This window comes from Clarias gariepinus, chromosome 11, assembly GCF_024256425.1.
Source record: "Clarias gariepinus isolate MV-2021 ecotype Netherlands chromosome 11, CGAR_prim_01v2, whole genome shotgun sequence".
In the NCBI taxonomy this organism is placed as follows: Eukaryota; Metazoa; Chordata; class Actinopteri; order Siluriformes; family Clariidae; genus Clarias; species Clarias gariepinus.
The window spans coordinates 9,401,605-9,424,725 of record NC_071110.1 but is presented as its reverse complement, the minus strand read 5'-3'; the positions used below and the strand labels follow the sequence as shown (position 1 = coordinate 9,424,725).

Here is a 23,121-nt window from a genome sequence, read left to right as displayed (position 1 = left end):
ACAACACACACACGCACACACACACACACACACACACACACAGAAAAAAAAAAAATCAGGCACAACATTATCAGCAAATGCAGTTGATTTTTCTTGATGTTCCACTTCTGCTCGGAGTTTCTGTACTTGCAATCCCTCTTTGATACTCTTGATTTGCAGTTCACAAGGATGATCACAGCTGGATACTGAAGTTCGGTACCCAAGAAGTGCTACTTTAATCCTTAAATCTTGTCCTGTGCCCATCCCAGAACTCTTATTTACAATATTCTCATACTGAACACACCACTTTTGAAGTTCTTCTTCACTCTTTCCCCTCTGATCATTTACAATCCCACCATCGGGTGTCATCCTGAAGAGTTCAGTTTACATTTTCCATTGCTCATTAGGGACCCAAATATTTCATAATATCTATTTCATTTCAAATCTACATAGCCAGTGTGTGTTTAATGATTACGAAACACATTCCCTTCACAGCTGTCCAAATTCATAATTGAGATTATTATTATTACTTGTGTAAGCTGCTTTTTCCATTCACACACTTACCTCTAACGGGTTCACAGTAATGGTTAGGGCTGAGAGATCCAAATCCTTCTCTTCCTTTAATTGCGTGTGTGCATCTGGGACCTCCTGGACGTGTTTGAGGTAAAGATGGTAGCTAACCGAGACGATCACCACCATCAGAACAGCAACACACACCACTATCACTACACCGGACACATCTGGGAAAAGAATCATTAACACAGGAGAGAGCATTATCCTGTATACTGATGCAGAAGTACTGATAGTAAAAGAGTGAGACATATTAAGGAAAAATATTGATCAAAGTTGATGTCATACTTGCTTAGGAAAAAAAGTAAATTAGCTACAATTTGTTATCTGCTAAAAATACTTACCAAACCCATATTGTCATGTATGCACTAAATTTGGTGCCAAACTACAGTTTCCACTGTGAAAAACAGCCTAAAATCATGGCAGTCAAAGACTCCAATTCCCAACATCCTCGTTCTATCATCACGAGACTGAAATGTTTGTTTTGATATTGATGCCATCACAAATTTCTAAACTCAGTGGCAGATTTAGAGATGGGTAACATTGGCAGTCACCCAGGCTGGCATCTTGCTGGGAGCATCACACAGCGGGCGGGAAAAAAAGAAAATAAAAGTTTTACTCGTTTGCATGGCGCATTTTATGTCACCATGTGGGTCAATTAACCTTGTTAGCACCCCGATCCTATTTTCTGAGCGAGGCAGGGGACTGCGCTGTTGTACGAGTCGGGGAGCGAGGTGGCTAAGGGAACGTCACCTCAGGTCTCCCTGTGGAAGCATGATTGCAAAGGGAGCGGAGAGGGGAGGGGGGGGGGGGGGCAATACACAATTTACTTTGTACAGCAATGCAACTAGTAAAATCTATCATATTAAAGGAATGCTACAGAATAAACCATAGGTCATTTATAATACGGTGGATATATTGTACATATAGTGTACTGTATAGTTTCACACGCATATTTCATACTTCTAGGTTGTGTGAAATTGTTAAGAAGAATTCCCCAAGGTGAAATAGTTTCTTGACTCTTAATTGGGGCTGAGTAATGTCCTGATGCTTGGAGGGAGGGAGGGGGGGGAGAGAGAGAAAGGTTTCAAGCATTGGCGCACAGTTTAGAAATGGAAATAAAGGAAAAGGAAAGAAACTGAGAAAAGTTTGTTACAATATATTAGACATCCTGCCTACATAATGTTAGAATTTTTTTATTTAGTTCTAAAAGTTGTGATTATTTATTGTGTTCTTTCAAATGTATCAATGTCAAAATGTAAAAGCAAAGTTCTTGCAAATTTCCTATTTTATTTGATCTTATTTATTTATTTATTTATTTATTATGGCACACTTTTTTTGGCATACTTAAAAAAAATTTAATTTTAAATATTTCTGATAATAAATGTGTTATAGCAGAGACATAAGTAGCTTGTAAAAAGGTAGTGGTGGCTCAATCAGTTAAGGCTGTGGGTTACTTGGTGACTAATCAGAAGGTCGTGGGTTCAAGCTCCAGCACTGGCAAGTTGCCAGGTTGCTGTATCCTGGCTGACGCTGCACTCTGACCCCAGCTTCCTAACTTGAATATGTAAAAAAAATCATTTCACTGTGCTGTAAGGTACATGTGACAAATAATAATTATTAAGATGATGTCTGTTGTAAACTTTTTTGATGAGTCTGATTAGATGGCCAAGATTAAGTTATATTGTCAGATTATTTTTTAATTTAATTTTCTTCTTGGGCAGGAAGAATGTTCTATAAGGTGTGAATCATAAACAATGCATTTCATTTCTGTTTGCTAATCCTGTGCCCGTGATACTGCAATATGTTAGGCACCTGGGATTTACACGACTTTTATCGCTATACTGTAGAATGCTCAGGTCATGCAATTTTTTAGCTGCTTCCTAACGCAATCCATTATAAAGCACCATGCATGTGATTAGACTGAGTGGGTTTCAACCAGAGAATATTAAAACATATTCACTTGTGTGCCAGAGTAAGAAAGTACAGGTTTTGTACTGTTCAGGTTTATTCCTAAGGAAATAAAGAAGAGAATCTCGAATGCACAATGAATGTCCCAATACTAAACAACTTTACCACACTATAAAACAGTGTATGCACCGCGCTGCTGCTGTGCTTGAATCCTCGCCTTTTTTGCCCACTTCATAACTAAAATATCTCCATATTTCACTTCGAACCTCCTTTTTACTGCACCTGATTCTTCAAGTCCAAAAACAAAAAGCATTCAGTTTTCTCTTTCAATGCTTGCGACTCAAAGATTCCTGTAGCTCATATTACAAGCTGCTGTCAGTGCTGTGCTTACAGAGGAAGATTCGTTGGGGCCAGATCAGACATCTTCATAGTAAACGTATTGATTATTTCAAAAGAGTTCCGTGTTCTAAAACTCTTGTACTGCTCAACTTTTTAGTAACAAGATAGCATGCAACAAAGAGTCTCTATGCTTATGCTCACTGCGAGGTATCAGCTCTGTATTCCAGTCTGTAACAAGCTGCTATACTGGTTTTAAGCTTACTTGTGATTCTGTCTCTGATCCTGCCTTGTCTTCATTTGTACTATTTGTACAGTGCTGTAAAAGAAGTATTTGCCCCATTTCTGTTTTTCTTTTATTTAATATATATTTGTCACCCTTAAATGATTCAGATTGTCAAACTAATTTTAATATTACACAAAAATAACCTGGTAAATACAAAATTTAGGTTGTCTTAAAAATGGCTTTGTACCCCTTTCCAGACTCATACATGTCAGAAACTTTGTTACTTCTCATCTGTTCTTGAATCTCTTTAGATTATATCGCTTTTTTCCTTTTGCATGCTTCTCTTTGTCACACAGGTTCTATTTAAGTTATTTCCTGATTCAACAGGTCTGGTGGTAATCAGGCCTGGGTGTGGTGTGGCATGTGAAATTTAACTTAGCTTTCCATACATCACAATTTAGCAAGGCAATTACTTTTTCACAAAGGGCCAGGATTGGACAGCTTTTTTCCCTTAATAAATTAAATCATTATTTAAAAACTGTATGACCACTGTATTTACTTGGGTTATCTTTGTGTAATATAAAAATTTGTTTAATGATCTCAATTACTTAAGTGTGACAAATATTCAAATTCAGGAAGGGGAAAATATTTTTTCATGGCACTGTAGATCGCTTATCGCCTGCCTGTGTTTTTTTTTTGTGGATAAGGACATAGTTACCAATCTCTTGTCGGATCTTGGCTGACTGGAAAAGAACCTGATGTGGACCTCTGCTCATCTAGATCATTAATTTCATGTTTTGGTGCGTTACTGTATTTTACTGTTTGTTTTTATTTTTAAGTCCAGAAACTGTTGTGTTTAAAATCCTAGGAGAGCAACAGTTTATGGAATACTCAATCCAGCACTCAATCTGGCACCGACAGCCAGGCCATGGTTAAAGTCACTGTAATCACTGTAAGTTTCCCCAATTCTGACATCTGATGTGAACATTTACTGATGTTCTTGATCTGTAGCTACACAAATGTTTTGCATTGCACTAATTGCATTACTGCATAATTGAGCAATTCATACAGCGGTTAACAAAGTTTCCTGCACATTTATATGGCTTCCAGTGGCATAATTGCTTACTGTTTCTAAATCTTTGTATCCACAATCCCCATCTGATCAGTAGTGATGGGTCGTTCATGAACATTTCATTCTTTTTGAACGAGTCTTTAATGTGACTCAGAAGAACGAGTAGTCTTGGAGAGGGACTCGTTCATTTTCTATTGGGCACGTATGCGCAAAGCATCGCAAAACCTGTGGAACAAACTACAGTAGTTACCTCTCGAGTCTTGGTCCGAATCGTTCATTCTTTTGTCCTGTGACTCCCATAGACGCTATGCAGTGCAGTACACAGGAAACAGAATTGAGCGGTTCTTCTTATCAGTCTCCCAATCGTTTGTTTTTTTGTCACGTTATTATAGACCCTCATAGCAAAAAAGAATGAACGATTCGGACCAGAAGATATAAGAGGTGAGCTGCTCATTATGTTTATTATAATATGTCCTTACCTGCATTGTAATATTTTCCTTACTGGGACAAAATTTGTGTTTGTAGACGTGTTGGGGGTCTGTTGATTAAAAATGTAACATTTTATTTTATTTCTGATCAAAAGAACAAAATCAACTAAATGACTAAAAAAAAAGACTCATTTATTTTGATGATTGAGATTAAAAGAACTGAGTCACTAAAATGATCCAAACTTCCCATCACTAATTTAGTCATTCATGTATGCATGCTCTTTACTGTTGCCTCATGACTCACCGTGCTTTTCTGACTTGTTGGCAGAACCACTGTAAATCCTATTTTTCTAAACATTACTAAGAGAGATTTCAAGCAAATACTTTTTTATTTTTAGGATGATTTTCTACAGAACAGGATATTTAAAAAAAAAGCCCACAAGTGCTTCTCATGAAACCGTGTCATGTCAACATAATGCAGACGTATTGATTCCTCCTGCTGCCCCGAGAAGTCTTTAATGCCATCTGTGACTAGAGAAAATGACACAACAGGGAGAGCTTGTATGGCATCAGCTAGATCGTGAATTATTTTGTTGCTCGTCAGGGACAACGTCTCATATTGTTCTTTTGTTTTGTTCCGGAGCTATTTCTCAAGAATGAGGTCATCCTTTGCTTTGCTTTTTTCTCCTTTTTTATTTTTTTATGACTTGTAAATGCTTGCTGCTGTTTTGCCTCAGTGACCTAAGACAATTTTTTTTTTTCAAAGCACTGTCAATTTTCTAGCTGCTGTTTCGATCCTTGTATACAGCCACCAATCTACAGGCTGGACTTCTGCGCAAAGTGTAACAGCAGGGTGAACGGTACTATTTATTCCTGCACGCTCAAAAGAAAGGCTACTAAACTATTTAACTCCTGTTGCTTATGCTCCTTTAAGTGTACATCTTCTATACTTTCACTACCTTGAAAGTTACATATACCATACCATATCTGGACTATATGTTGCACCAGAATATTTGTTGCTAATAGCAAAAATTATGTTGTTTAACAAAAAAAAACATATGTTTTTTTTTGTTAAACAACATAATGTTTGCTATTAGCAACAAATATTAAATATCTAATATAAAACATAGATATATAAGTTATTTTGTTGTATAAGATGTATTCTCTTGTTAATTAACTAAAAAACACTAAATAGAAACGGTTAATTATTTTATTCAATCATCGTCTAGATCGAACAAGACTTCTATCCGTCTATCCGTTTCAAGATGACGCGGCACTGCATTGCATTTCACTATTTTTGTACTTGTACAACCATGTACTGTATGTGACAAATAAAATTCTTGAATCTTGAGACTTACACTCTCAGTGGGGTACACCCTGGGCAGGTTGCCGATCCACACACTATGGGAATTTTTAAAGGAGGGTAATTAACCTAACCCTTATGTCTTTAAACTGTGGGAGGAAACAGGAGTACCCAGAGGAAAAGATGTGTAGAACATGCAAACTCTACACTCACAGAAACGGGAATAGAACCGTCAACCCTGGCGATGCAAGGCCACAATGCTAGCCTGTGGAACAGTTAGTCATTCAAGCTTACATTAGCCTTTGAGAAGCCAACACAATCAGCATCATTTCCAAATAGTCCGGACTGTCTAAATCCCGACAGGATGGTGTCAGTCGCCAACAAATACCAATCAGTGTTGATCTATCCCACAACATCCTGAAAAACTTCCATGATGCATATTCCCGGGTGCCATGAAGCTGTGCATTTAATCCACCATCCACGTCTCCCACAGGCACTGCAGCACAGCCTTAAAACTCTGGTTAACTGTGATATCGAGTGGCTGGAGTATCCTAGTCATCCCCCCGGGGATTACAGCAGCTATGGAGCATTTGGTAGGGTGTAAAGTACATTCAGCTTATTTTTATTTCTCACCTGTCAATCCAGTCCAGCAAAGTTTTTAACCAAAGTTTTAGGTATAAATCAAGTAGTGAGCGGCAGGTTGCTTTGGCTGCTACCATTTATTACAAAAACAAATACCAAATAAACCCTTACAGTATACTGTATGGGGCCACATGTGGAAAGGGTAAAGTTGGAAAGAAACAATGTAGGTTATTTTTTTTTAAGTATTTTAAATATTCATGCATGCATTTCTGTTTCTAGCAAAAATACACATATACGAAGGGTACCCAAGTCAAACTGAGACTTTGGATTGTGCAGAATAACAGAACACAGTTATGAAAGTAAAACTACCTTTATTTCTCTATATAATCTCTATAAAGCTAGATGATTTCTCAGCACACCACGCCATGATCGTACTGCCTGCTTCACGTCTGAAATGCTGGGACACCTTTAACCATTAACCTTAACATGTGTAAATGTCTTGGAGTGAGATCAGGACTGTACGGGGGATGAGGCAATAACTCCCTGCCACGTTCCTGTAATGTGCAAATCCTGTTGGTGAATGATTATTTGTATAGTTCCCAAAGACAGTTGTGTCTCTTGCACACGTTGGTGATCAAGTGTTCTGCTCGCTGAATGTCCATGGGAATGACTGCTGTAGGCTGTGAGCCACCGGAGGTCAAGATCCTCAATTCACGGGTGTACAGCCTTCTTTAAAATGTTTAAACTATTCAAATATTTTACAGATATTTTACAGATATTTTACTAAGAGTCCCATCGGGACAAGTGTAGTTCAGTGGTTAAGGTGTACCAGGAGGTCTCCGGTTCGAGCCCTGATTCCACCGGGCTGCCACTGTTGGACCTTCAAGCGAGGCCCTTCAACCCAAGTGCTCAGATACAATCAGGCGTCGAGCTGACAAGCCGGCCCCGTAAGTAACTGCCACAGAAACGACAGATATGTCTCCAGGGTGGGGAGGATCTGTCGCCCGATTTGCCGGATGGCTGGACCCTATTCCCTGAGGGTGTTATCACTGCGTACTGTGCTCGGCATCTTCAGTATATGTCTATCAGTGTTATGCATTCATTCAAAAAAATTTCAGCGCAAGTGTTGAACGCCCCTTTAGAATACGGGCCTTGCACACAAACATGACAAGGAAGTCTATGAACAATCAGGACAAATGTCCTATCATTCAATCTTTACTTTCCAACACTCACTGTCACTCACCAGAGCTCTTGCTGTTGAACGCTGTGATTGGATGATGACTAAGTTGCATGGATTTGGGTTGAGCCATTTGATGACTGACATGCTTGACAGGTTGTTCTCTGTGAAGTACATTAACCTGAGTGGAAGAAGAAAGAAGATCATTTAGATGAGAAATCTTAGGAAAGATGAAGCACAGCACCACACTGTGTGTTTTCAGTTTGATTTGCTTTCCCATATTTTTTCAGTACAGTAGATTTAGCATCAGGATGATATCGAGTTAAGTGTGCATGCTGCTAGTTTTACATGCAGTCTTCGCCTAGATAATTGGCACCTGTCATCCATATATAAAGCAGAGGAAAAAGGCAGTCTATTTGTCTTTTAGGGTTGATAATGTGTCATACAGTAACTGCAGTGAATGTCACTAAACTGTCAACATTTAAAGTCTCTCTATATAATAATAATTATAATAAAAAAGACTTATTTAAACGCTTCCTGTTTTTAAACCTATTTTTAGTTTTCAAGTGCCATCTGTGCTGATGATAGCTCCCCACTTTGCCATCTGTTTTTTTTCCCCCTACCCGTGTGTAAGTGAAACATAGAAAATACATTAAAATCTAAAAATCACACTTTTTGTACACTCTGAACTTAAATGAGTTTGGAAGTGTAGCGAAAACATTCTGCTATCATCAACCGAAAAGAACATTGGGAGAGAAACTACTTTTCTTGTAAGAACTTTTTAAAAAGAAACATATTGGCATTTGAAAAAAAAAAATAGATACACTAATATAGTCTATAGGTATACTTGTATGCAAAAAAAAAAAAAAAAATTATATAAATTTATTTGTTTACTTTTTTTTTTTTTTGCCAATGCATACTATATCTTTTTGTAACATATACAATTACTTGATCATCTTACTTGCATGGGGGGAAAAACAAGCAACTTTTAAAGACGCATATGGTTCACCTGCACATGTTGGGTAATATACATCATAAATTCATAAAGGTCATTAAATGTAGTCTGGGAAATAAATCAAAAGTTAAGAAATTCTTTTGAGGGTCTCCTTCAAATTTTTTTTTTTTTAAGGATCCAATATTTATTTACATTTACAAAAACAAACAAAAACAAACAAAAAAAAACGTTTTCTCTCTAAACTAAAAAAAAGCACATAACCATATATTTAAGCTTAAAATATAACAATGTACATTTTACATATATCCTTTTAAATATACATAATCACTGGCCACTTAGGAGCAGCTACGGCAGAGGGCAGCAGCTCAGTGCGTAAACTCAGGCAGATACAGATCAAAAGCTTCAGTTAACGTTCAAATCAAACATCAGAGTGGAGAAAACATGATCTCAGTGACTTTGCCCTTTATGTGGTTTTGATAACTTACAGTATGCAATGAATTGTATGTTTTAGAAAAAAATCTCCCTGACAAGAGGTTTGAGCTAACAGCGAGGCTATGGTAACTGAAATAAGCACATGTTACAAATGTGGTGAGCAGGAAAGCATCTCAGAATAGGTGCTTTTCATTTTCATTCTCCCATAATGTCTCACTTTCAATAATTTTTTATTATTATCTTTCTCTGGGTAGATTTCACACTCTCTTATTGACTCTGCATGTCTCTGACCTGCTGTGTAAATGGGTTGCTGGTGTATCGCCCATTGAGTTCGGAGCAGGTCACTCGAAAGGTTCTTGCTGAGACATCGTTGTGCAGGTTCTGGTACCGCACCTGTCTGATGACCTGCGCGTAGTGAACCATAGAGTCCACGCCTGCATCACACACGAGACAAGCTGACTTTATGTACAGATATAACACAAGCCCTGTGTAGCATTTGGATGTTTAGATGTTCTCTTTACCATAAATGGACATGCCAGATGTTGAGTTGGTATAGTCCAAGTGTTTGCCCAATAGTGCACTGTGGGGAAGCTGGAGGGTCTCTAACCCCTCCCTTAACTCCTCCCCTAACACCAGGATGTCACAGTAGTCGAGATTATGGACGATTTCTTCTAACATGCCTGACCTGTGCACTTTACACACACAGACACACACACACACACACAATGAGAGAGAGAGAGAGAGAGAGAAAGAGAGAGAGCCGTGAGCTTGGTTTTAAATGACTAATTGAAGCCTGATCCTCCAGGGACTCAGTTTCTTTTTTCTCTTTCTCAGTCATCAATCACCGACAACCGACTCTCTCCTGGGTTTTAAAAATTAGAAGTCTTCATGGGAATTAAATAGACCAGGCAAACATGCTAGATTAGAAAATGATCGAGAGGCAAAAGGAGACCTGAAGTATAGGAAGTGAAAGCCAGGGGAGCTCTGTACAGGAAGGACGCTCATAAATGAGTGATATGGTCTATTTAGAGCCGAGAGAGGATTGTCCTCCCTGCTCTCATATCGTTTCCTCACTTATTTATGGGTTTGTTGTCGTTTTTGCTCCTGTTATCCCAGAACAGAACCACACATGAGGAGAGGAATAAATGAATAATGTAACATACTGCCTCTGCAAACTGGACTAAAAGCTGTGGCATTCTGTGACCCTCTGACTTATAATAAAATTTCTTATTATATATGAAAAATCTGTTTCATTAACAAACCACACACCATTTAACAGTGCTGCAAACATGATAAATAAACCAGGACATTGGAGTTGAGACATTTTGCACTGTACTGGAGCAACAAAGCTAATTCAGCGAACAAATCATTTCAATTAATACACACCCAACCTTTTTATATACTTCCTTTGTTTATACAGTTAAATGTTTGGACACAAGTTTGGATTTATTTTCTACATTCTAGAACAATACAGGATTTTCCTACAGGATAAAACCTATAAAATTACATATATGGCATTAGGTGATTAAGTAACAACAGCGACGACAGTCAGTTGTTATTTTAAGACATGAAGGTCAACGGTTCTGGAATAGCTCTTGCAAAAACAGTATTGTCAAGTGCATTTGCAAAACCCATCATGCACACCATGATGTCGTTCTCTCATGAAGAACATCCCAAAAAAGCAAGACTCAAAAATCAACAGTTTACATGACCACAGATGGGAGCTGTTATAAAGGCTTTACAGAGCATACGTAGCAGACACATCTTAACATCAACTGCTCAAAGGAGATTATTGCCTATTTTGGATGCCTGCAGCATTGTTTAAGAAATACAAATCAGGAAAGACCATGGAATTAAAAGGTGTGTCTAAGGTTTTGATGGGTAATATATATTTAAGTAGGTTATACTGTAAATGTAGCCTATAATATTATGATCTTATAACCATATACTGCATTATGAATCATTTGACCCCAAACTGAATTAAATAGGCTAACCTGTACAGTATGTCCATATCACTATATTACATAACTAACAATATGATCAAAGCCTACCATTCACGCTTAACTTTAAAAGATGGGACTTTGTTTCAAAAGTGTCAAACCAAACACCACAACTGTAAACAAAACATCAAAGAAAGATTTTCAAAACAAAACATCAAAAGTACTGGAATTTTGTTAATTGTCAAACATATTGTTAAAACCTAAACACACACAACGAAAAAGAGAAAATCTGTGATCATTTTAATATTTGAATTTGCATCATTGATCAATCAATCAATCAATCAATCAATCAATCAATCAAGTGTCAGTAGAAATCATACAGTACGAATGTTTAATAGTAAACATAAGAGCATTTCCATACGCACACAATTTAATGAGAACTTTAAATAGCTAAACAGCTGTGTGGCCGCCAGAAGACCACTTGCTAGTAAAACTAATCACAAGAAAAGATTTCAGTTTGCTAGCGGGCATAACAATTGGACTTTGGTGCAATGGAAAAAGGTCATGTGGCCCGAGGAGTCCAGATTGACCCTGTGTATTCCAGAACTCAGGCTGTTAAAGAAGTTGGCTAGTTATATATATATATAAAAACAGGCAGACAGAAAAGAACATAGGTATGTACTGTATAAGGTAGACACACTCTTTTATGTGAAATAATTTGAGACCTCCTCCAGTTATTTTTGTTTGCCATTAAAGCTAAATAATATTTAAATAGAATTCTTGTACTGTGCAAAATGAATTGTCATGACCAGCGATTTTACAGCTGAGGGTTACACATTATTAGGCAATTCCAATTATCTGGATTTGATTGAGATCAGACTCCATAATAAACATGATGCATAAAAAAAGACACTGCTGGAGACCTTGCCTCATCAAGCTATTAACCTATAAGGAGTTAATGTACACACACAAAGTTTCAGAATCAGCAAGTTTCTTCCTGTCTTTATTATCTACGCAGCCTTAAGAAGCTCTAAAGCGGGACAGTTTATTTTGTGGCCTGTGTGTGGAATTTCCTTGATGTATAGTTTGATGCATTCTTTATAAAATAGTTAAATATAGTCATTTCCTGAAATTTTACTTGCTTTTACTGGAAAATTATAATCTATCCTGTGTACAGGATAAGGCGGGAAAGACAATAGGTGAGTGAGTGAGTAATTAAAAGGAGAAAACACTTTGAGATGCCAATCATCCTAATCTGCATTCTTTGTCTTTGGACTGTGGGAGGAAACCAACATACCCGTAGGAAAACTGAAATAATACCATCCCTAGTTTGATAGTATTTTGCATGGACTAGTATTTTGCTGTGGCAAACAACCTTTTGAAATGCTCTGTTTTGAATTTTCCACCTAGATAAACCTCAGTGGGGGTTGATCTCTTGCCCTCATGCCCTCAGACTGTCCAATTGCTCTCTTAGCTGCTTGGCTGACTGGCATGTATATGAACAGAGTTTTCAGATAACTCCTAGATGAAAGATGCATGCCTGGAGTGCAGTTTTGAGCCCTGTGACTGTGGTCTCACCCTTAGCTGTTGCATTGTCTAAAATCTGCTGCTGTGAGGCATGATTGATCCAACCTAGCCTCAGGAATATATCAGCTGGGTTAGACTGACTTGATTTTTCAAGGTTTTCTCCCCACATGGTATACCCCTGTGGTGCAAACAGATATGTGTGTGTGTAGCCTGAGAGAGAGAGCGAGAGTGAAAGAAGAAAGTTGTTCATATTAGCACAGCAGCTCTTGAACCAGTGGTCCATATACAATTTACAATTACATATTGTTTGTATTGTGTGTATTATTATGCATAATTTGTATTGTACTTATTATAAATATACACACACCCATCACTCGATAAGCAATAATTGTGCACCCATTCATTCACAGAATTATGTAATCAGCCAATTGTGTGGCAGGGCCGCAATGCATAAAATCATGCAGATACGGGCCAGTAGGTGCAGGTAATGTTTACATCAATCATCAGAATGGGGAAAAAAATGTGATCACAGTGATATTACCCTCAGCATGATTGTTGGCCAGACTGGCTGGTTTGAGCATTTCTACTCAACTGCTGATCTCCAGGGATTTTCATGCATAACAGTTTCTAGAGTCTCCAGAGTTTACTAAAAATGGTGCATTAAAGAAGACAAAAACAAACATCAATTGGACATCAGTTCAATGTGTCAACATCAGAAATGCCTTGGTGAGCTAAAAAGCATCTGAGAAGGCACAAAACATCAAATTTTAAGGTGGTTGGGCCACAAGAGCAGAAGACCATGTCACACTCTACTTCTGTTAGCCAAGAACAGAATGCTGAGGAAGTTGAAGACTATAAAAACACAGTGTAGTCTGATGAATCTCCATTTGTGCTGAGGTATACAGATGAGAAGAACGAGCCTAGGTAAGAAGGTGACATTTACCCACCTTCTAATGGCTAAAGTCACAAGGCAAACATTTTATACTGGTTTCTTGAACATTAAATGTTGTTTATTGGCTTTTTTACTTTGGCAGGGCACCTCTGGCCCCTCAGGGCATGGTTCCATGGGACCACCGAGGTGGGATGTAGTGTCCGACACTTGTATGTTGTGGCAGATCCTTTGGGTGCTGTAGGTTGTGAGGTGTGCCCTCCATGAATCAGGCTTGTTTTTCTGGAACATTTAATGGGTGCTTGATCGGATTGGCATTTGGAAAATTTGGAGGCCAGCTCAACAACCTTAAACCTCTTAAACCCTGTGTGGCATCTGACACAGGTGTTCTGACACTTTACTGTCATGGCCATTATTGATGATTTACAGTGGTTTGATTTTTTGTTTTTGTATTGCCTTTTCTGTGGGAATTGGGCCAGGTAGACTGACCTTTTGATCCCTGTGGATCCACAGTAATTGGAACTCGGGTGCCCATGATCCATCGCCAGTTTACTGGTATATAATTTATAATCAATATTATTCAATTCATCCCGCGGTAGTGGTAATTTTATTTCTGATTGGTGTTTATTGATTAACCATGATATAAGCATCAAATATAAGCAGCAAGTGAACACTCAGTTCTTAAAGTATATAGGCGGAAGAAAATGGCCAAGCATAAGGATCTAAGGAACTTTGACAAGGGCAGTGACATGAGCATTTCCAAAATGGCAGGTCTTGTGGGTTATCAGGTGTTCCTGTTATTTAGTGGATAATAGCTACAAAAAGTAAACCCCAAGTCTGATGCATGTGGAAAGTACAGCCTAACCTGTCCTGTAAGTTGCGAGATGGGGCATCACTGAATTAGAATCATTAGTCCAGGATGTCAGCTAAAGTTAGAGTATTTTATTACAATGACACCTGGAAGTTAGTGGGATATATTAGGCAGCAACCTTTTTTCTGAAACTAAAGTGTTGGCAGAATAAAAAATGGGCAGGTGTAAGGATTTGAGTGACTTTGACAAGGACCAAATTGTGATGTCTAGATGATTGGGTGAGGGCAACTCTCATACAGCAGCTCTTGTGGGGTCTTCCTGGTCTCCAGTGGTCAGGAAGGAATAAGTAAGGAAAACCAGTGAATTGGTGACAGAGTCATGGGCAGCCAATTCTCAATCATGCATGTGGGGAGTAAAGGCTGCCCTGTGTTGTCTGTTTCAATAGTAAAGCTACTGTATCTAAAATTGGTGGTTATGGTGGTTAATGCTGGTGGCGGCCAGTTAGTGGCTTAGTGGTTAGCACTGTCGCCTTGTACCTCCAGAGGCCATGTTCGATACCCGCCTCTGTGTGCATGGAGTTTGCATGTTTGGTGGGTTTCATGAAGATACACTGATTTCCTCCCATAGTTCCAAAACATGCAGATTAGGCATTAGTGGCATTCCCGTCCAGGGTGTACCCCACTTCTTGCCCTAAGTCTTCTGGAATAGGCTCCAGGTTTCCCATGAACCTGTATACAGGATAAAGTAGTAATAGTATAGAAGATTAGTGGGTGAGGTTGATCCTGGTTCCAACAGAAAGGCGTCAAAACACACAGGTCATTACTGTTTTGATGGCAAACCCAATATTAGGCAGGTGTTATGCATACAGTATAGACAACACACACACATCAAACCATATGATGAAACTGGCTCTCATGAGAACCGTCCCAGGTAAGGAAGACCAAGAGCTACCTATGCTGTAGAGGATAAGTTCATTAGAGGAACCAGCCTGAGAAACACCACATAAGCACCTAAAAAAAAAGAGTCCACAAAAATGTTTCTGAGTTCATGTGGCATATTCACGTCTACTGTTCAGAGAGGACTATGTGAGTCAGGACTTCATTTTTTGGTCAAGAAACACAAGGAATGGACAATACCAGTGGAAAACTGTCCTTTGATCTGATGAGTCTAAATTTGAGATTTTTTTGGTTGTAACCAATATTTGAACAGACGGGTCCTGAATGTGTGGTTCCCACTGTGAAGCATGAAGGAGAAGGTATGATGGTGTGGGAGTGCTTTGCTGGTCACACTTGGTGACTTAGTCAAACTTGAGGGCACTTCCCTAGCATGGCTGCCACAGCATTTTGCCATGACAAGCCATCCCCTCTGGTTTGCACTCAGTCGGGCCATCATTACTTTTCCAAGAGAAATATGACCCCAAACACACCTCTGGGTTATGTAAGAACAGTTTATCCAAGAAGGAGAGTGGTGGACTGCTCCAACAGATGACCTAGCCTCCATAATCACCCATCTATATTTAGTTAAGATAAGTTTGAGATAAGTTAAACCCAAGAGTGAGGAAAACGTAGCCAACAAGTACTCAGCGCCTCTAGGAACTTCTTCAAAGTTGTTTGAAAACCGTGACAACCTCATTAAAATGACTGTGAAAATGTCAAGAGTGTGCAAAGCCAGGGTTAGAGTTAGTCAAAGTAAAAGGTGGCTACTTTGAAGAATTGAAAGAGTTTGGGTATGCAACATATATACAGTAATCGCACCATATTATCTTTCGTACAAATATTGTTATATATGTTTATCATGTTATTATGTACAAAACCTAAAAGTAAACATTACAGAAGAATATTCGAATGAGTAGAAAGAGCAACAAACCAGTTTTTAGATGGAAACAAAAAACCTAATGCACAGTTCTTTATATATTTACCTTCTAAATATACACACACACATTTCTTACTTTCTACATTTGAAGGAATTATTTTATTGTTGCCTACTGTATTTATTGTTGTTGTTGTCATGGCTCAATGTTGATTGTTTACACACCTAGTATATGCTTGAGACAGCTATTGCAAACTGAGCTCACATTCTTTGAGTCTTCAAGCATGCCTTGCCAATAAAATGGATTCTGATTCAATCTTGAGCCCTTGAGCAAAACCTTGACTCTCAACAGCTCAGCTCTTTCTTTAAACTGGATTCTGACTGACTGATTTACTTATAATGACCCTAAAATCTATAACTAAATCTTAAGGCAGTTTACGTATATTTTTTTTCTGGAGAATGATAAACAGGGAAAAAATCTAACGTGAGACACTTTGTTTTGACGTGGTTTCCATCAGTACCTGTGCTGTGTGATGTTTGGTCGCTCTTCATGACGGTGCTGCTGATATGCAAATCCCTGAACAACGACACACCAAGGGCGAGGTCTGAGGCGGGGATGCTGAGATGCTCCGCCCCTGTTATTGTGATTCGTGGCTCACTTGGTTGCATTACCATGACGACTGCTTCGATATCAGGAACCGTTATGCACACGTCCTCTCCGAAACACCTACACAAAAACATACATTTGTTTTACTCTCCATATCAGCACAATTATTAATGCAACTTACTGATGTTATACAACACCTATATTCTAATATATCTATAGTCTAACATCAGTAAATTCAATATTGATTAAAGGTATGACAAAATTTGTTTCTGTATTTTTCGTTAAGGCAGTATTCCTTGTTGCGGACCCAATGTCAAATATTAGATTTTTTTATTCTTGTAAGGACATTTGGTCCCCTTAAAGATATAAAAATGGGGCCCACACGCAAACACACACTGCAATTACTTGCTCGCAGTAAACACACACAGCTAGATACCCCAGGAAAGTTATGGGTCCAATCAAAATCAGTAAGGCATGTAAAACAGGTTGCACAAACTGACACATGCACATACAAGGGAAACAAACTGTTGCGACAGTGATTTGTTCAGGGAGTTAATGCGGTGGAAATGGAAAAAGACACATCTGTCACGCAAACACACTGTGCCAGCGTTTTTCGCACTCAGAACATAATCTCTCTCTCCATCTCAGCCTCTCTCTCAGAATTAATTAGTGCTCGGCTCTCAGTAATTACACTTATTAAGCATTACTCTAAACCACATTTAATTATGTTCACAAGCCTTAATTAACACCTTTGTTTATTTGTTTTTCCAGATATGCAACCCTCGTGAATAAGATATAAGAAGTGTGCAATTATGGAACAGGAAAGGGCACCACTGTCACAATCTTTTCCTTTTGCTTGTACTGCAAAAGAACCTTCTGGCCAAAAATTTCATTTACACAACTCTCAGTACGCCTTTTCGCCTTAATGTTGTGCCATCAAATCCATGTTATGAGTTATGAGTTATGGCGAGGACATCTTGTTTTTGATTATTTTTTACTGACTCACAATGATTTTTAACAAATAATTTTCATAACAAATGCTTGTGTTCATCATACATGATTGATAATCCAGTGCCAGCCCGACCTTCTCATTTCCACCCAGTCTTTCCAGATGTTATATTTCTGCTTTTTAAAGCCTCTTTCATATGATGATATTTAAACGTTTTACAATCACTTGTAATGTGCAGTCCATCTGCTTAGCTTTAACAATATTAGCATCCGCATTATCCTGATGCAAATCTCCTTGAGTGGAGCTAGTGTGTAATGCGTAGTGGCACTCACACTTATATTTGGCAGGAGCATTTATCTTGACCTTTATATAGTTGACCTTCTAGGAGGACTACAAATATAATAAATGTAATTCAGATTTTCCACACACATAGACAGTGCCCTGACCAGACAGTCACTAAAGATTAATCTGGGTCAGGGGTAGCATAGTGGTAAACGCATTAGTCTACAGTTCGGAAGGTCATGACCACCAAGTTGTCTTTGTTGGGCCCTTGAACGAGGCCCTTGAACCTTAACTGATCAGATGTATAATAAGATAAAAATGTAAGTCGCTCTAGATAAGGGTGTTTGCCAAATGCCTAAATGTAAGTTAATCAATTATTGTGGTCAATGTGTTATTAAAGGTAATGTACTGTACATGGGCTGTCCGTATCCTGTGTGCTTTATATCTGATGGCATTAATTTGCTAAGGAGCTAAAGATTGGACTTTGGAGCAATGGAAAAAGGTCACGTGGTCTGATGTGTCCAGACTGACCCTGAATCAAAGCAAGGGCAGATCAGGGTAGAAGAGAATCACATAAAAGCCCACTGTACAAACCTCTGGAGGCAGTGTTATGATCTGGGTTGCTTCAGTAGGTCAGATCTAGGATCAACAACGTTATGTGGCAATGAAATGAAATCAGCTGATGACCTGATTGTACTGACTGACCATTTTTTTAGGGATCGAATTGTGTAACTAAACAATAATACATTTAATATTACCTGAAGACATATAGAAAACAAATGTCTTGCTGTTTCCAGACTTGACTTGAAAAAGACTTGTTTTAGGACTGATATTTCATTAATAATTGGCAAGGATCATCCAATTGATGCAGCAAAGCTAGAAACAAGAAAAACAAAAGTGCCCTAAAGATATGAAATGATGATATAAAAAGACAGGTGCAGGACTTAGTGTGGATATACAGTATTATATTTTTTAACTTACATTTATAAAGAAAGAAACATTTCGACAAACAGTTTTAAATATATCTATATTCATGTGTGTGCTTTTAAATATTTATATTTTGGCATGCACTATGTAACCACTTAAAAGACTGTATGAAAGCAATGTGTCTTGGTAGAGGCACTACATTTCCTTCTATAGATGAGTTAGTAATAAAAAATTTAACATGCTTGAAATAAACATGACAAAATTGAAAGAGACTGGTAATATTTTCATATCACCCAAGACCAACACCCAAAATACACAGTGGTGTACTCAGTTCTTTCTGGTGCCTTAACGAAATCCTAAATGCCTGATTCAATCCAGATATATTACACAGTGCAACCTAACTACAATCACAATCAAAACCAAACATATCTTTAACAAGCAAAACTTAATGAAAAACTAAAACTATAAGTGAATTTCAAATAGAATTTAAATGATTACAGGCTGTTTAAAGATGATAATAACATTGGTAGGAACACTGGTAAGGACAAGGCTGGATGAAAGGCTCACCATGCATCAATAATTCATCATAGCTCTGATGTACTGCATAATCAGCTTTTACTGCCAAACGTAATCAAACCTCAGTCCTAAACTACTCACGTTCTAAAACAGCACATTCGGGCAAATTCAGGGAAAAGCAAGGAAAGGTCAAACATTTTCCCATTTTGCACATTATATGGGGGTTTCTCCGGTGGTGGCTGCTTAATGACTATAGACCAGTGACCTTGTCCTTGAATAGGACAATGTTTCTGAGTAGGCACTCGGAGTACAAAAGACATTTTTTATTATTTATGGAACTGAATAGAAATTTAGAATGGACAAGTAATGTGACATCTGTAAGCCGTCACATCAAGTCACGCAGGTAGATTTTGAGCAAATGAGTGCCGTAAGTGAAATGTATCAAATCTTCAATTTCTGCAAAAATCGATGAGTGGATAAATGCTTTATCTTCCCGATCCTTTAATGGAACTGAGACATTTTTAAAGCACTTGAACACTATTCAAGCTGCTTACTCCAGTTGTGAGAGACAAACCTGCGAGCCATGCTGCTGGCGAAGTTATTTTTAGGGGGAGCATGGAAATTATGGTGTCAAAATGAGGCAGAGGGTTCCCCATTTCTTATTATATCACACAATCCATATGTAATTATTCCAAAATATTTTTTTCTGACTAACAGTGGCCGTATCTCAGGAACCGGACATGACCTATTAATAAACTTGGTAACAGGTTTGAGCTTCTTGAACCAGTAATCTTAACTCAAATGCAAAACTGTGACGTAGTACCTGATTTGATGTGGATGGCATATGATCAGTAGGTGTAGAAAACATGGCATTCATTCATTCATTCATTCATTTATTCATTTATTCACATGAGGGTCTTTCTTGAAGTGTTGGAAATGCACCATTGTCTGGAATGTCTTCGTAGCATTAAGATTTCCCTTTACTGGAACTAAACATGTTCTACCCCGACAATGGCATTAAAGAAACGTTTCTTAGAACAAATTTTGTCAGTAAGATGAATTATGATCTCGAGTGATGTAATTCTGGCTGTAACTGTCAGAGCTACTGTAGAGTTCACACATTAAGCTGACAGAGATGGCATTTCCGCCTCTAATAGAACGCAAACAACAAATGAACCCCCTGCCCGAAAAATTTATTTAAGCCCCATCCTCTTTGAGTTTAAATGTGAATCCAGAATCCAGGACTAAATATTTGAATCCTGACCAATCCGCAGCCTTCAGCGGCCAGGTGTCAGGACAGCGAAATCCTCTCCTGAGTCATACTATATGACTGATATGGGTGGCATAGTCTCTTTCCTGTCCATCACAGTGACACTCAACAATCGTGGATGTCTGTGCGTATGTGAAAAAAGGAAGCCGGTGCTTTCCTCCAAGTGTAATACACTGCCCTGTGATGCAGCCTTGCAAAAAGATGCAGTTCCCTGGTTTCAAATGTTTTGCTGGAAGCACATTTTGCCCTTCACCCTTACCGGCTGCTTGTTATTCTATGATAAGTAAAAACTGTCTGGAGAGAAAATGGGAAACCCTATAATAACAATGATATTAATAATAATGATAAAGATATTGTTATAAAATATAAAACATATCCTGCATATGATCCTGCATAATTTCCTTTCTTCCTTTCAAAGACTCAATGTCACACAAACATTTCCATATAAGGGCACATAAAAGAAATTTCCATTCATGGACCTGCCTTGTACCTGCCTTCAGCTTTGTTTTGTCTCAAAGACAGATCTGCAGTGGGCCATAAAGTTTCATGTAAATGATTGTGTTTACGCTACATCTCTATAGTTATACATAATTCACAGGTGAAGCCTCGGTGATGAGGATTACAGTAATATCCCTTACGATGGATGATTTTGAAGCAGCCAGATGTGAGGGGCCATCTGCAAAAAAGTGTAAATTGTGCGCTGAGTGGACGTGAATGAAGGAAAATGATATGTAATCTAGCGTTATTCAGCCCCATTTTTATGCTTTCCCTGCTCTAACCCATCTGATTAAAGTCATCATGTTATTATCAAACCCTTACTCCACTGAATAGAGTGTAAGAACAGAAAAAGCAAAAAATGTGCACAGCTCCGTTTTTCTTTGGCTGGAGGATAGACAGCCAATGATGAAACCTTAGTGCAATTCACTATGCTGTAAACTTTCTGTTTTGTACACACAAAGTTAGTGAATGCTCCAAGATTTGGTAAAAAAAAAGGCCTGTTTTGTTTTAAGGTCGGAAACAACAGGGAAATTCATCTACCACTTGCAGCTGCACAGATGCATGACCCAAGGGTGAGTCTGTTACCTTTATCACACAAAATGTAGTGTTAAAGAGCCAAATATATTTCCTTATTCAACAAAGCATCACATTTTATGCCCACCAGTGCACGCTTGTGTGTGTATGCGTGCGTGTGTGTATGCACGCTCATCCTCAATGCTAATTTCCCACTGTTTTTTGCTGAAGGGACTCCACCCACGGCTTCATGGCACACCCCACAGGAGATGTGCTGTCCTCCTCCAAGCTTTATGAATATTCATTTTTTGTCATGCATATTCACATGGTCCCTTGGGGAAGAGCAGTCCAACAGTGGTAATATTCTTGCCTCCACACACATACATTCACACATCAGTAAGTAAGCAGCCAAAATCGCTTTGAGACAGAACGAGAGAGGATTAAGACAAAAAAGCAAAGAAATTTTTGAGAATCAAAAACAGACCTAAAAATATCACAGATGAAATAGTTTATACTTTAAAAAGAAGAACTGTTTTTTTTTTAAGTAATGTATTATTACCAGTTCAGTAACTCATTAAAGACTTCTCATTCCACAGTCTTAATGAAAAAGAGAAGGAGTTTATACTGATTACTGGGACGCTCAGAGACGCATGAAGGGTTTCAGTTTCAGTAATGGCTGCTTTTCAATAAGGCGGAGAAGTAGGATTTATAATGGTCATATGCATGTAAACTATCAGTCAATGATGCACAATCAATGCTCTATAATTATAAGTAAGGAAAAAAAGACTTGTGGGGGCAAGAGATTATAGAAAAAACAATCAATGACTTGGATCATCCAGGAATGAAGTTCAAATCTCAACTCCGATCAGAGTGAGTGTGTGTGGAGTTTGCATGTTATTCCTGTGCTTGCTGGATTTCCTCCCTCAAACCAAAGATGTCTACAGTATGTACACTCATTGCAATCTCCAAATTGTCCATGGTGGGTGATTGTGTGGGAGGGATCCAGGTTTACCCCGTCTTGTGCTCTACGCTTCCTGGGATAGGCTCAAGGCCCCTCCCATTGCTCTTCACATATTTTAAGTGGTATAGATAAAGTAAGGATGAATTGAATAATTGTTAATTACTTATTTTTTAATAGACAATAGACATTAGATTTATATTATGTGCTTATTTAAATACATATTATCCTGATTTCCCGAATAGTAATGGCTTATACACTGGGACTTGTATGTTGGACTGGCACTGAATCTATGACTTACAATAAGATAAAACAAAAGTTGTTTAGCCAAAAAAATATATATATTATTGCACTGTACAGTATGAAGGTTGACATATGTTGGAGTGGATGAAATATTCGCAAAACTAGGTAGTTTGTGCCAGCATCTACATTAGAGCACATATAAACAGGGGGCCTTCACTGGCTTCTGTATTTTTCCTCTTGCTTAAAGGTAAATCGGACAAAAACTAAACAAAAACACACACCTGGCAATGTATTAAAATATATATGTACATTACAATAGTGTTAAGTGACTTGTTTTTTTCATTTTTTATTTGAGGGGCATTTAAGTCAAAGCAGGACATTTTTTTTTGATTGTGCAGAATAACAGAACAC

The 23,121-nt window shown here is 38.2% G+C and overlaps 1 protein-coding gene across 1 annotated transcript in view; it reads right to left on the bottom strand.

Annotated features, from left to right (window-relative positions):
• Window positions 1-23,121, bottom strand: part of clstn2b (calsyntenin 2b) — a 270,776-nt gene that overhangs the window by 540 nt on the left and 247,115 nt on the right. Inside the window, exons 12-16 of the mRNA XM_053507534.1 lie at window positions 16,469-16,674; window positions 9,493-9,663; window positions 9,263-9,405; window positions 7,651-7,765; window positions 544-719 (exon numbers count right to left, since the gene is read on the bottom strand). Coding sequence (XP_053363509.1) covers window positions 544-719; window positions 7,651-7,765; window positions 9,263-9,405; window positions 9,493-9,663; window positions 16,469-16,674 — 811 coding nt within the window. The remainder of the gene's footprint in view (window positions 1-543; window positions 720-7,650; window positions 7,766-9,262; window positions 9,406-9,492; window positions 9,664-16,468; window positions 16,675-23,121) is intronic.